The sequence below is a fragment of the Nomia melanderi genome, chromosome 1, assembly GCF_051020985.1.
Source record: "Nomia melanderi isolate GNS246 chromosome 1, iyNomMela1, whole genome shotgun sequence".
NCBI classification, from domain to species: Eukaryota; Metazoa; Arthropoda; class Insecta; order Hymenoptera; family Halictidae; genus Nomia; species Nomia melanderi.
The window spans coordinates 16604855-16619605 of record NC_134999.1 but is presented as its reverse complement, the minus strand read 5'-3'; the positions used below and the strand labels follow the sequence as shown (position 1 = coordinate 16619605).

Here is a 14751-nt window from a genome sequence, read left to right as displayed (position 1 = left end):
GTAAAAGTGAAAGTGAGCAAGACTACAAAATGGTAATGATTTTGATATGAATCTTTTCAATCTATTTCAATCTTCAAAGGCATCGTTGCAACGTCATTGTATTTTCGCAAGTTTTTTATTTCATTTTGGAACTGTAATATCTGAAATTTCAATGAAATGCATCAAATAAGAAAACTTGTAAAATGAACTTCTTTATAATGGCTGCGAAACCTTTATCGAAACGATGATTACTAAGTACCTTATCTATATCTCTTCTCAGTAAACTTTGTTTTGATCTTGGTGTCACTGCATCTGCAGTTTTCGTTTCTAAGTGATTCAGAGATTCCAGCAGTTCATTAATTTTCATATTAATATCTCTACAACAAGAATACATTCAAATTTTATTTGAAATTGAAAACACTTTATCTAATACTGATCATTTTTCACTCACTCTGGTGAATTGAATACCAGTTTCTTCTTCTCCTTCGATTTCGTAGTATTCTAAAATTATAATACATAAATATCAGCTTTAGCAAATGTTTAAACAAATTATAACTAAATCTCACCGATTTATGTGTGTGCTTGAATATCGTAGAATAATCTTCTAAATCGAATCCGAAAGGAATATCATCTACAATATCAAAATTTAATAAAAATAATCATTTAACGATAATAATAGTACGAAGTAGAAAATGGTACCTTCATTTCTTCTCATTGCCTTTTCCATAGCTATGTTAAACTTTCTTTTGTCTCGTCTCCATTCTTTTAAAACATTCTCATCTCTAAATCATAATTAAGTTATTCTAAGTTCAAGCAATTCTTATAAACTATTAACAGTAATGGATTTCATACTTTACTTTCTGAAGTATCGATGCTTGCTTTATAAGGAAATCTTTCGCCTTCGAATACCATAACACACGACGTTCCACTGAAGCATTTGCATTCTTACTTCCACATCTAAATCAATTAAAAATCAGTGATCTTATTAACACAAAGAATCCATGGTCAGCGAAACCTCTTTATTCCTTTTTCTAAATTTCTGTAACTGTACATACGTAACTATCATCTACCTTATTCATACATAATTATCTAATTATGCACGTAAATCAAGTCACTTCTCCCTTATTCCTATATAATTCTTTAAACACGATAACATCCAATCTGAATTAGTTAATCTCATCGGATATAACTTGAATCTCTTTCTGTCATTTGTAACAATATTAAAAACATATTCAACGTTTCCAATGCTACCGAATCTTTTGTAATTCTCCACTAACGAACGTTGCTCTACAAGATCAGAGTAATGAAATTTGTTAGCTAATCTAACTTTGCATTCCTTTTGCATAGGTGTAGAGTATGTTTTCAGCGTTTTTATATTTTTCCTGACATAAAGAGACCTTGGAGAAGGACCCGTTAATCGCAAAATTGTATTATTTGTTTGATCAGTTTTACTGTCAGTATTGTTCAGTTTGCTTCGTATATGTGTACGCTTTACTTGCTTATGTATGTTCTTCGATATTTCACTTGTGTCTGTATCAACATTTTGCAAGCAGGAGTCGCAGAGGATATTTAAACTTTGCTTAAATAAACAAGCGTTCATTAACGGAGCTGATTTATCATTAGAATACCTGTTGCTAGGCTTGTAAGTCTTGAACTTTTCTTTCACAGATACATTTCTCTCGTGAACTTGCATCTTACAAGGTACTTTCTTCTTCGATTCCCGAGGGGACTGATAACAGAGAATAGTCGACAACTTCGGCTGAATTGTGTCTGAAAAATAAAATAAAAATTCAGATCTTGTTAACACATTGCGTACCGATAACGAGAAATTTCGTTTTTATAGAAAGACACTTAGCTGTGCAACTTTGCTAATTACCACAGCATTGAAAAAAATATAAAATTTGATTCGAATTGATTATCTATTTAACCCTTTGAACTCTGTAGGCTCCAATATTGTACCAGTTATAATATTAAATATTTTAATGAATCTTAAAGAAACTACCTTAAAATTATTCGATTTTCCGCACATCCAAATTTTGTGCTAAGAAGGAAAATAAAAGATCGAAGAAATGTTATAGCATTTCTAATTTTCGCTAGGAATACTATAGAAATTAGTTGCAGTTGCTGATAGATTACAAAACAACTTGGAGTGCTAAGGTTTAATATACGTTACATAACAATAGTGGTATAAGTTAACCTCAGTGAAAATTGCCATCAGAATTCAGTTTTCTGAAGATTAACCGGTACGCAATGTATTAACACGTTAAATGCCGTGTCAATCATCGATGACTGACGCTTCTGAATTACTTGAAAACAATCGTAATATGCAAGATAATCGATGTCGCATCAATATGTTTAATAAAGTAACTAAGTTGATAATAATAAGTTACTTACACTCTTTGAATTCTATTTCTCGCTCAGGATGCACCTTGTTCCATTCTATCCTTAAAAATTCTAAAATCGCTGTAGAGCCTAAAGCTACAATATCTTTCGGTGGTGTAATTAGTGGGTTCTGCGCCACGTGAATGGTTTTTAATTTTGGCGCAGTACCTGAAATGTATGCTTTTAGAATATTTCTTTGGCATTTGAATAATCTTGACGCTGATCAACATTCCTCTTTAAGGGACGTTCGTCGAACTTCTAATTACATGCGACTTTTGGAATAGCTCAAGCTCATAAATTAATAATGTTCTAAGTACTCAGTTGGAATTTAAGAAAAGAGTAAAATGATTTGAAATAGCTTAAGTATAAACTTCTTGATATTCAGTTGGAATTTAAGAAAAATAAAATGATTTGTAACAGCCTAAGTTCACAAATTAATAAACTTTTAAATACGCAGTTGGAATTTAAGAAAAATAAAATAATTTGAAATAGCCTAAGTCCACAACTTAATAAACTTTTAAATACTCAATTGGAATTTAAGAAAATCATTTTACTCTTTGTAACAAGTACAAAGGCTTACAAAGCTCCAGTGGCAATTCCTCCATATTGTTTGCCTGAAGAAGAAGCGTTTGTATGCATGGATGTGACTCAATACTACTCGGCAAGGATGAAATTTGATTATTTCTTATGTCTAACCATTCCAGATGTCTTAAGGTCGTAAAAACTTCATTCGGAAGCTGAGTTAAAGAATTATCAGCCAGGTACAGCATCTAAAATCAAACAGAATAATATGTAATATATTCAATCTAATTAACAATACTTAATATTTGAAATAATTGAATATAAAATTGATTAAAAAGATACTATATATCTTAACCCCTTGTCTTAATAACGTATCAGACACGTGTAAATTTTAAACAGAATCGAACAAATTAATTTAACATTGAAATTAATTGAATTTTAATTCAAATTTAATATTATTATTCTATTATCAGTTATACTCTAGAGCAAAGATTGATATAGAATCTGCCTCTAAATCTGTTCTTTTTCTTAATAAATTATTAATAACAAAGTATTTCTATCGATCATAGTTCAAAAATAGATCGTAAGGCAAGGGGTTGAAACGATCGAATAAAATTGCTCGAAACAAACAGATACCCTTATGTCTAAGAATTCGTTTAATATTTTTTGAGGGAATTGTTTTAGGTCAGCATTAGAGAAATCTGCGAATATTTCATTGCAGACAGGTTTCTTTGACAAAGGTGGCAAAGGTGTACAAGTTTTCGAAGATCTTCGTGACTTTCTTAACGTCGTGTCAGATGCATCGGATAGATTGTCCGGAAGAATGTCTTCAGCGTACGTTATACTGGAGTCGCTTCCGTTTGTGTCTTTAAGATCATTCTCTTTAGTAACAAACACTGGAGTAATGTTTGGACATTCTGTCCGTTTCTGTTCAGAATCGATGTCGTAAATAACGGAATTCTCATCTGAGTCATACGCATCTTCAATGTTATTGAAAGCTCTCACTGGTCTTCGATATTCCTCGATCTCAACACTGAATTTCCGGTCATCGTCGATATCTTTCTATAATAACATACATTATTTTCACTATAATAGTTTCTACATTTTTAAAAATCCTACTTTACTATTTGATCAAGCTTTTTAGCTAAATTAAAAGAATATAATGAATCATTTGTAATCCGAGTACCTGATACTCGTCTTCAGATACAACGTTCTCTTCATTAGTGGTGACAGATGTTTGCTCTGTAAAGTGTTTCTCCTCTTCAGCTTTAGCGTTTTCGATAGATTTGTGAATAGATACAAATGTTTTGTTAGTTGATTCGGAATTCAATCCATAATATTCTGATAACAAAGTCTTCGCTAAATCAGACATGGCGCGGACAAACGAGTTTGCTTGACGTTTACGTGAATGACATCTGTTTCTCGAGTATGGGAATAATAGTTTAGACAGCTGTGGGTTGTTACATCGATAGTAAGTTCTATTTGTTTATTGCCTGGGTTACATGGGCCATGTATATAAACATCGTTGTTTCTATGTAGTTCAAAATATGTTTGATGTAACTTGAAGATTCAAATACTTTGACTATAATCTATGGGTTTTATGATAATATTCATTATTACGACAGAAGTTTAAATTGTATCATAGTGTTTGAACATTCATTTAAACATTTACCACGACGAATATGTTATAATAATTATTTTATTATTTTGATTTCGTATAGAAGTGATTTGTAGTGAATTAATTGATGAGAGGTGGGTCTGATGCGTTTATTAGGTATTCTGATTAGTGAGCAATTGGCAATTTATAAGCAATATTTATTATTCTTTTTAAACGTCTTGTCTCTTTGAAGAACTTTTAATGAATTGAATAAAAATATACAACAAGTGAAAAGTATATTGTAAAGTTAACAATCTTGGCAACGAAAAATATAACAATCGGTAAATACAATAAACTAATACGGTCAATTAAGAAGTTATCTACTATATCGACAAGATTCTAGCGAAGAAGTTTGAGCATTCTTGTAATAGGCGGCGCCACTAATTATGGGAGTAAAGAGAAGGTTGGATATGTGGGAGTGAGAAAGGTAGATAATAGTTTATTCGGTGGCGCCATCTAGTGGAGATCTTTTGGTATTATTTGGCTAGAAGTTTGAGCGTTCTTAAAATAGGTGGCGCTATCAATTGTGGACAAAGGGGTGGGTTTTTAAAAATTATTATCTTAATAGATTTTTAATATATTAGACACGATTATTCTATGCTATTAATAAAATAGAGAAAACTTTGGAATCCTCATGAGAAATCTCTCGTGTCTCCTCGAGAAACCCCTCGAACCTCTACGAGAAACCCCTTTGACCCCCTTGAGAAACGCCTTGAACCCCTATAAGAAACCCCTCGCACCCCCTTAAGAAACTCTTGAAGCCACCTCGAGAATCCCCTCGAACTCCCTTGAGAAACCCTTCGAACCCCTTGTCGTGCAGTGTCTTGCCAAGGAGTAATTCTCCAGGGGGTCCGAGGAGTTTCTCGTAAAGGTTCATGGCGTTTTTCGAGGTGGTTTCAGTGGTTTCTCAAGGGGGTTTGAGGGGTTTCTCGAGGTGGCTTCAGGGGTTTCTCAAGGGGGTCCGAGGGGCTTCTCCAGAAGGTTAGAGGGGTTTCTCCAGGAGACACAATGCATTTCTCGTGAGGGTACGAAAAGATTCTCCAGATGGCTCCAGAGGCTTCTCAAAGGAGTTCGAACGGCTCAAATATAACTCTCAAACTCGCCTCTTAGAATCTTGAAGGGCACAAAAAACCGTCTGCTCCTTTTACACAAAAGAATCATCGTAAAATCCATCTTTTATTCATGTATACTTCGCCGGTAACGTTGTAAATGATATCGGAATGATAATGAAAAGAAATTTACATTCGATACTCGGTCTAGTTCAATACAGACAGTCGATTTCCCGAGCAATTTGAACATTCAGCTTTTGCCCGTTCTTAATCGGCGAAGATTCGTCCAATTGTGTTTCGACAATGTCATCTTCCTTTAACTAAATTGACAAGAGTATGACATACGAATTTTCGCCGTAATTTTCACGAGGAAACCCTGTCGAAATACCGCGATCGACCGTCTCGAAGAAAGCTGAATCACCGACGGTTAAATTGAACGTTGCCATCGACGACTGCACCTTATCGATACCATTCGCGCGAAGATGAGTTACGAGTTGCTGCCGGAATGGTTGAACCTTATCCTGAACGACGTCGAAACCATGCTCTCCCTGCCGATCTTAATCTTCATGATCCTCTGCACCGTCCAGTTCATTCTGAATCACACGATGGACATCGGGTGCACCGTCTACGAGAACATAAAACCGGAAACCGATGACGACGAAGCTGCCGAGAAGGAAAAGGGCGACAGTCTGATAAGCAAAATCAAAGGTCTACCGGAAGTTCCTTGCTCAACGGTCCTTTACCGATCTCTTCAATCCTCGTTTCTATCATTGTCTAAATACAAATGTTTATAGAGTTCATACAAAACTTGGGATTCGGTCAAAGTTACGTCGATCACAATGACGAGGAGACTCTGACGGCGCAACCGATCAGACAAAATAGTCAAGAAGAAGAGTGGGACTACTGTGAAGAGGACGACGATTAAGGAGGAAAATCGATGAACGTTTATATCGTCTAAAATCATCGATCCCGTATTTGTATTGTATTTTTTCGAGGAATTTAAATCAGGAGTAAATATACTAATTTTTTAGCCACTGGATGCCGAATAACTTACCTTGGATACGTTTCAAGGTCCTTTAATCAACAGTATTTAGTTTAAATACTTTTTGTATGATATTTGTCAGTTTCATTATATGTATCTACAATCAATCGACTGTTGAAAGTTGAGCGAGGTTTCCGCCTCTATTGAGCCTTGAGGCGTTCCCACGCGGTGGGCGTGTTCTTGCGCCAATGGAAGTTCGTAACGGTACATGGGAGGAGTTTCACCGTGGAAAGAAAGACGCCCATAGACACAGCTCGGTTTTACTTCGTCTGCTTTAATGAAAATCCATTTTTATCGAGAAAGAGACACGTATGTATATATAAACAGCGTATTTGAACACTCGTTGAGCCTCGATCCAGTCTAGCGATCAAACGATTCTGCTTTCACGTGAACTGAGGTCGACTAGACTTGGTCCGTTAATGATACCGAGACGCTCGACAGAGAGGTCCTCTGTGCCGGTCGTCGTCCGTGAAAGTTCACCGTCGAAACCGCACTTTCCGTGCCTCACACATACATATACACACGGCATGTCGGTTCGTATTAAAATTAAGTGACTCCCGACGCATCGGTTAAACAAGATTCTTTTCCCTTAAAGTGTTAACGCCTAGGACAGACCGTTGTAGCTGCGTGACCGTCCATTCTTCTAAACCTTACACGATATCTTGTCTTTTGTAACAATATTTAAGTGTTTAAGGCTGTGTCTTTCTTGTCCCACTACATCACCTCTTTCCTCGTTCACAATACATGTATCTACTTTAAGCACGAACAAACATATCTTAAAATATACGTACAAAACAAAATCAAATTCAACGAACGATAACACTGATAACAAGCAACCCATAGAATCGAATTATCTAATATAATAAAAACGATCCGACCTGTACTCGATCAGAGGCTCCAAGGGCGGAGCGATGGGCGGAGCGAAGCGATGGGCGGGGCCTAACACAGAAACGCCTCCGCTTACTCAAACGATCATTTTATCCAACGGATGCTTAATTAAACGGTAACTTACATACTTAAAGATAACACGACGTGAAAGAGGTAACATAGTCTCGTAGTTCGATAGTTGAAGTCTGACGCATCCCCGCGCCGTACAAAGTGAGTTTCCGCCCGGCTGGCGTCTGTGTAACCTAGCAACGATAATAGTAAGAAGAAGAGTATCAGCAGCGATAAGAGTATTGATTAGTGTTACAGTAACGGTCGTTATAATTTAAACGGTAGAAATCTAGCGTCTCTCGTCCCGGCGGACCGCTTCCACTGGGCCCCGGGGACTCATGGAGTCCCATTGATACACCTGCCCGAATCTCTTCTTACAGACGATCTGTACATCGATAGTCCCGTCAACGGAGAGGCGATCGTCATTCACCCGTCCCTTCAATCTCGTCTCTATTCTCCCTCCAAACCGATCCTCAGGCTCCATTCTTAAATCCACCATAATTCATCCCCTAAATCCCCTAACCGTTCTGAATCGCCTTCAACGTCCACGCCCGAATACGTCAATCCGAATACGATCGAGTCCCACCAAGCCATAATTGCAGCGTCACATGAAAACATTGTCCAGGCCGGAGACGTTCTTCCTAGTGGGCGTGGACGTCACGCCCTCGTCCTCGAACGTGACCATCTTCTCGCGGCTCCTGGTCGCCGTGCTGGTGCACTCGAGCAGCCGCGACTGGTTCGCCGGGTTCCCGACGGCGGCTAGGGGCGGAGTGATCGCGGACGAGGGGCGGAGCACGGAGGAAGGGGGCGGGGGCGGCACGGCCATGTCGGTGACAGCAGCGGCGGCCAGATTGAACTCGCTGACGCTCCTCGGGACGAAGTATTCGAAGTGCAGGGAACTCTCTTGCTGGCGGTGCTGATGGTGCTGTTGATGGTGGTACTGGGTCGGCGACAGGCAGCTCCGCCTCAGAGATTGGGCCCGTTGGAACTGTTGCACCGAGGCGTTCCTCGGGTCTGTTGACTTCTTACGTGGCAGAGAGTGGTGGCCGGGCGACGGTTTTATGGCAGTGTTGGATGCATGGGCCAGGAGCTTCCCGTCACCGGGACTCCTGGCCTGATGCTGTCAGGATGTTGGCACCATGGACATGGCGATTGCTTCTTCTTCCTGTTCGGACAGCCGCGAGTCACTGGTGCCCCCGCCGTCGTCGAGGTCTCCCTTGAGCCCAGGGCCGGCACCTGACGGCAAACGAAATCGCGTTGAAGTGTTTCCGTCGGTCTACATCGGGATTCATACGCGTATCGTACTAGAGTGCTTCTCGAGAAAAGGGGTTATGCAGAGTGGTCAAGATGCTCGATTGAAATCCCCGACACCATTTGAATCAGAACCGCTCTTTCTCTATGTATGGAATCGAACGTGCACATGGAAACGATCGCTTGACATGTTCGTGAGAAATCGAGACACTTTTGTGCCCGCGCTTCGTCTTTGTCTAATTCTGTCACAGATGGAGGCTGTTCGTTTGACACGTTGAACGCCACGTGATTTCATTGAGCAAAATGGGGAAAATGTAATATTGAATCGTTCGATTGCAGTGTTATTGTTGCATATTGATCTGAATGTCACTGCGTTAGGTAGTGTTGTTTATAATATAGATATTTCTTCGAATAATCATTGTTTAGTTGAGCGAATTGTAATTTGATTTGGTTGGCATTCAACGTGTTAAGAATGAAGCGAACTGCGCAGAATTGGACAAGTTCTAAGAACACTCTAACCCTTTGCGGACGAATATCCTTTCGGCGAGATCGAATTTTCATATTCAGAATGCTAAGTCAGAAACAAATGATTCAATGCGTTGACTGACAAGAGAATTTCGAGGGTTTTGTTATAGTAAGGTTCACTCCTTTATGATAGAGGAAAATAGTATTAGAAATAATTATTAATGTTTTGGTATCACTCGTATTGCACTATTATCTAGCTTCTGGTGTTGCTAAATATTTCGATTCAATATGAATTTTCTTATTGTAATTGTTTCAAACAATTCAACGTGTTAATTACTCGAACAGCAAGAGATCAGTACGTACTTTCATTTTTTCCAATTAATTTAGCTTCATCTGCTGAACGTGTATATTTTAAAGAATCTTCGCAAAGGGTTAAGAGTAACTTTATAATTCTAAAACAGTGGTTCTCAAACTGTTTTATTGCTAGCACTGTACTCGATATTGGAGGAAGCAAAAACACTTCGAATCGATCTAAAACGATGTGAAACCTCTACAACTAGGGACTCGTATCTTAACACTAGATTCACGGACATTTATTGTACAGCTTGTTCTATCGTTTTCAGAAAAATCGATATTCCTTCAGATTTCGGAAATTAGAGGTTTAAACGTAGACGATTAGCAAAACACTTAGCAAATAATGTTTAGAAAATTCAATATGAGTCGAGTCGACGCGTTCCGTGAATCTAGTGTTAATTAACCCACAGTGTTGATTGTCTAGTGTTAGTTAAACTACATCTTTGGCAACCACTGTTCTAGAGTGACAGACTTTTACCAACAAGCGCTTTATGGTAGCGTTACCATCGACATCGGTAAACACGTTCCGTGCCGCGTGGGGTGTATATGGGGTAACACTTGGAACTCCCATTGAAAAACGAAGAACTTTTTAAATATTTCTTGTAGAATCAAATATAAGCATATCAACCCTCTTTTGCTCGAATTTTTGTTCATGATTATAACAATATCTATGCATTACAAAATTCATAAATATTAACGTATGAATACGAATGAACAATGTATTCGATAGTTTCAAAAAGTTCAACTTTTACACGCTAAGGCGTGTAAATTATTATAATCAACACTTAACACGTTGACTGCCACGGGGTGGCAATGAACCATGTTGAATGCTTGGTGCATCTAAATTCGATAAATTGTATTGTTTGTAAACGTTGTAAATAGTATCAACCTCTTATCAAATTGTGCTATCAAAAACTAAAACTGAGCATTCAAGTGGACTCAGGAAGAAGATAATTTAGTATGTCCTTATACGAAGACGCCATGTTGAATGCTTGATGCATCTAAATTCGATAAATTGTATTGTTTGTAAACGTTGACACGCTAAGGCGTGAAAGTTCAACGTCATTGTAACTTGAAAGTTACAAAATATATTGGTTCAATGAAATTATTGAAACTATTGAATACATTGTTCACTCGTATTGAAATATTTATGAATTTTCTACTGCACAGATTTCGTTATAATCATGAATAAACATTTGGCCCATAGAGGGTTGATACGCTTACATTTGCTTCTACAATAAATATTCAAAGAGTCCTTCGTTTTTCACTGAGAACTGCAAGCGGTCTTAATGGAAAGCTTTGAAAAAACGGCACGGAACGTGTCAACCCCTTGCCCTCTGATTTTCTTCTCAACTTTGATCGACACGACTACTTTGTCGTTAATAATTTATTGGAGAAAGAGAAAAATTGTAGGCTTATTCTACATGTATGTTTGCTCTTAAGTATAATAATGAATCACAAAAGAATAATATTTCTCTTGAATTCGAATGAATCGAGTAATATTCATCTTTGTTAAATCCTGTTGAAAATATTCACGAGTCTGACACATTACAAGGGGTTAACCCATTACAATATCGTGTCAGACACAAGGTGGAGATTTCTATGGTTTAACAAACATAAATATTATCGAGTCGTGTTAGATTCAAATGATACATTGTTCTTCTTAGCAATTTCTATGGTATATACTAAATCCAAACATAGAAAGAGCATGGAATGTTTTCTGTTATTAGTGCATTATTAACGATAAATAGTTCTAACAAATGTACCTACGAAATCAAATCAGGCAAGGAGTTAACAACTTGCGCTGGAAAGACGTGGCAAGCACGCTGAGACATTTCTATCCGAAAATTCTCAATGATGTCTTTCACACATCGACAATCTTGTTGCATTACGCCTATCGATTACTTCGAAATGTATCACTCTATACAGAATGACTAACCCTTTGCGGACGAAGACTCTTTAAAGTACATAAAGCTTGCAACATTTTATGCTAAATTATACATCGAACGCTTAAACAACAGTAAAAAGGGAACTATACACTGATCACTTGCTATTCAAGTAAATTAACACTAGAACTACCGTGCCAGTCAAAATGACTGGTTTCGATTCTTTTGTTTAGCAATTATTGATATCTTCGAAGCATTGAATATTCGAAATGATTTTGAAAATGAATAGCTTCATTTGAGTACTATAATGAATGTTCGAAGAAACTGAAAATAATCTATCGTTACAATTTTTATGGGAATTGCATATTAATCGTATTAAATGCTCGGTAGTTCTAGTGTTAAGTCATTCGTCAACTTAGTATTACAAATATGAACATTTCATCTGATCGAAAAGTCGAAATTCGTCCGCAAAGGGTTAACAAACAGAATAAGTGTAAACATCAGTGTGAAATACGTAAAAACAAAATTCATCGCAGACTTTGCCAAATTTCTGAATTCATTTCCAGCGCAAGTTAACACGTTCAACCCAGCGTGAACCACCGGTGGTCCACACTTTTGATCCATCTGAAGTAAACAAGCGCTGCCAGATGAACAAACAACTTATAATTTCGTGTACGCCGAAGAGACTTCGAGAAAATGCGCCGGGTTGAACGTGTTAACCTCTTAGGCACGACGCGCCATTATAGTGGCTTCCGCGGACGCCATCTTTCTGAACGACGCGCCACCATAGTGGTTCCGTCGCTACCAATCTATCATGTATCATACCCAATTGTATTACTAACTATTAAAGTAAATATTGAAGTAACTATTAAACTATTAAAGTAAATATTAAAGTAACTATTAAACTAATAAAGTAAATAGTTAAAGTTAAATTATGTATATCACATCTTTAAGAAAAATGATAATTTAATCATGAAAAACTTAATTCCAATGTACTCCGCCGTACAGAGAAACAGGCCCGCGTAAAATTCAGCCGTGCCTAAGAGGTTAAGTAACGGTACCACTGTTGGGCGAAAAAAATGTCACGGTGTTAACGCTACAAAGAACCAGGGGATTATTCGGCCGGAATGATCTAGCGGTTCCCCGTCGAATGCCTGCATCAGGGATACCTGTACCACCGATTGGTCCGACCACCACCCCGGACGACATGCCGCAGGTTCTACCGAAGACCCTGACCACGCGTACCACCTCCTCCTGGACGAGGTTGAAGCACATGGCGATCAGGCCCATCCCGGCGAGTATGTAGAGGGAGCAGGCGCACAAGCTGAGCTCCTCCAGCGTCGCTGTCGCCGCGTTTCTTCCGACCGGCATCAGGTCGCCGAACCCAATAGTGCCCAGGCTAGTGAAGCAGAAGTAACCGCCTTCTAGGAGGCTCCACCCCTCGAGCCGGTTGAACATTACCGCGCCGCCGCATATGTAGATCAGCATGATCACCAGGCAAAGGCTTATCGGTATCCTGACCGCGTTCGTCTCTACCATGTAACCGGGCGACGAGGTCGTCGACAGAGACAACGAGCACGGGTGGAAGTGACGTTTGCTGTTTCCGGACGACACGTCCTGGAACAATTGGAGAAATATTATTGTATAACGTTGTTAACCCCTTGGTCTATGATTTCTTTCTCGACTCTGATCGATACGGTTACTTTGTCGTTAATTTATTGGGAAACGAGAAGAATCCTAAGCATGTATTGTGTCTATACTTTCTTGTAAGTATAATAGTTGATATAGAGGAATATTAATAAAGTAAATGTTAATGAAAGTGAATCAGTAAGTAAATAAGTCAAAGTAAGTAAATATTAATTTACTTTGAATTCGAATGAACTGAGTAATATATATATATAATAATAATAATAATAATAATAATAATAATTATTATTATTTATATTAATATATTATATATTATTATTTATACATATATATATATGTATATTATCCTAACAATTTCTCAGTGATTCCTTCCTCAGCACTGTTTTGTCCTTTCATTTCCCTCGTGCCATGTTATTCCGCTTCTTTGGACCAAGTTAATAGCCTCTTAGCTTCCCTCTACTAAAGCAACCTATTCTCTTATTCTTCACCTATCATCCCTTTGTCTCTCTCACTCTTACCCGAGGCAATTACAACAACTATTATTTCGGATAATAAACAAGCGAACGTCGGTGTACCTGGAGAGCAGCGGTAGAGCTGGTGGTAGCGTGGAGCAACCCCTCGCTTCCACAATCGAGCAAGATGGCGCTGCTAGTGCCGCGCGTCCCCAGATCGTCGCAAGAACTCTCTCTGCTGGCCGAGTAATAGTTGCCGGATTTTGTGTCAACGTGGTTGTCGTATCTATAGGTCTTGCTCATGATACCGCCGACCGGGGGTGGGGGTGGGGGCGGTTGCTGCTTCCTCGTGCAGTTCCGGGGCCTGCAGAGCCGGCCGTACAAACGACGGAAGCTTCTCGCGAGCACGTCGCCCACTGTGCTCAGATAGACTAGCATCAGGGGAATCCCGGCCAGCGCGTACACTATCGTGATTAGACGACCCCAGATCGTACGCGGCGCTACGCTGCCGTACCCTGAAACAATCGTAGGTTAACGCTTTCAATCATGGCGTCTTCGTGTAAGGATATAATTTATTTTAAATTATTTTTTCCCTGAGTGCACCTGAAGGCTTAGTTTTAGTTTTTTATAACACAGTTTGATAAGAGAGGCTGATACCATTTACAACGTTTACAAACAATACAATTTACTGAATTTAGATGCACCAAGCATTCGTCATGGCGTCTTCGTGTAAGGACATGTTAAATTGTTTTTTTTCTGAGTCCACTTGAATACTTAGTTTCAGTTTTTGATAACACAATTTGTTAAGAGGTTGATACTATTTACAACGTTTCTAAACAATACAGGTTACTGAATTTAGATGCACCAAGCATTCAACATGGTGTCTTCGTATAAGGACATGTTAAATCGTTTTTTTTCTGAGTCCGCCTGAATGCTCAGTTTTAGTTTTTGATAGCACAGTTTGATAAGAGGTTGATACTATTTACAACGTTTACAAACAATACAATTTATCGAATTTAGATGCATCAAGCATTCAACATGGTTCATTGCCACCCTCGTGGCAGTCAACGTGTTAAGTGTTGATCATAGTAATTTACATGCCTTAGCGTGTAAAAGTTGAAGTTATTGA

General features: G+C 38.4%; 4 protein-coding genes across 9 annotated transcripts in view; 1 reads left to right on the top strand and 3 right to left on the bottom strand.

The window, feature by feature from the left end:
* Nucleotides 1–12: 12 nt before the first annotated feature.
* On the bottom strand, nt 13–844 carry LOC143174308 (uncharacterized). The gene is made up of 6 exons (XM_076365451.1): nt 832–844; nt 679–761; nt 546–610; nt 431–480; nt 239–356; nt 13–140 (listed from the first exon to the last, which is right to left on the bottom strand). Exons 2-6 carry the CDS (start codon nt 704–706, stop codon nt 57–59), a joined length of 345 nt encoding a protein of 114 aa, XP_076221566.1. The 5' UTR covers nt 707–761; nt 832–844; the 3' UTR covers nt 13–56.
* Nucleotides 845–6071: 5227 nt separating this feature from the next.
* On the top strand, nt 6072–6604 carry LOC116429473 (uncharacterized). The gene is made up of 2 exons (XM_031982466.1): nt 6072–6297; nt 6384–6604. The coding sequence occupies exons 1-2, from the start codon at nt 6072–6074 to the stop codon at nt 6512–6514; spliced, it is 357 nt and encodes a 118-aa protein (XP_031838326.1). The 3' UTR covers nt 6515–6604.
* Nucleotides 6605–6885: 281 nt separating this feature from the next.
* LOC116429507 (uncharacterized) lies at nt 6886–8690 on the bottom strand (the record flags this gene model as incomplete). Its single annotated transcript, XM_031982511.2, has 1 exon — nt 6886–8690. A coding segment is annotated over one exon (519 nt), but the record flags the coding sequence as incomplete, so codon positions are not given.
* LOC116429466 (TWiK family of potassium channels protein 18) overlaps nt 8666–14751 on the bottom strand; it is an 81753-nt gene continuing 75667 nt past the window's right edge. For 4 of the 6 annotated variants that reach the window (XM_031982450.2, XM_031982452.2, XM_076372347.1 and 1 more), the window contains 2 exons: nt 13746–14137; nt 8810–13140 (listed from right to left, as the gene is read on the bottom strand). In XM_031982450.2, coding sequence (XP_031838310.1) covers nt 12571–13140; nt 13746–14137 — 962 coding nt within the window. In that variant the 3' untranslated portion in view covers nt 8810–12570. The other 2 variants (XM_031982453.2, XM_076372352.1) reach the window with 2 other exon arrangements.

Coding starts and splice junctions, on each gene's coding strand:
- LOC143174308 (XM_076365451.1), bottom strand. CDS start 706: ATGGAAAAGGCAATGAGAAGAAATGAAG. Junction 357..430: donor CTGGTATTCAATTCACCAGA/GTGAGTGAAAAA, acceptor TTCTTGTTGTAG/AGATATTAATATGAAAATTA. Junction 141..238: donor TGAGAAGAGATATAGATAAG/GTACTTAGTAAT, acceptor TTGAAATTTCAG/ATATTACAGTTCCAAAATGA.
- LOC116429473 (XM_031982466.1), top strand. CDS start 6,072: ATGAGTTACGAGTTGCTGCCGGAATGGTTGAACCTTATCCTGAACGAC. Junction 6,298..6,383: donor TCTGATAAGCAAAATCAAAG/GTCTACCGGAAG, acceptor AAATGTTTATAG/AGTTCATACAAAACTTGGGA.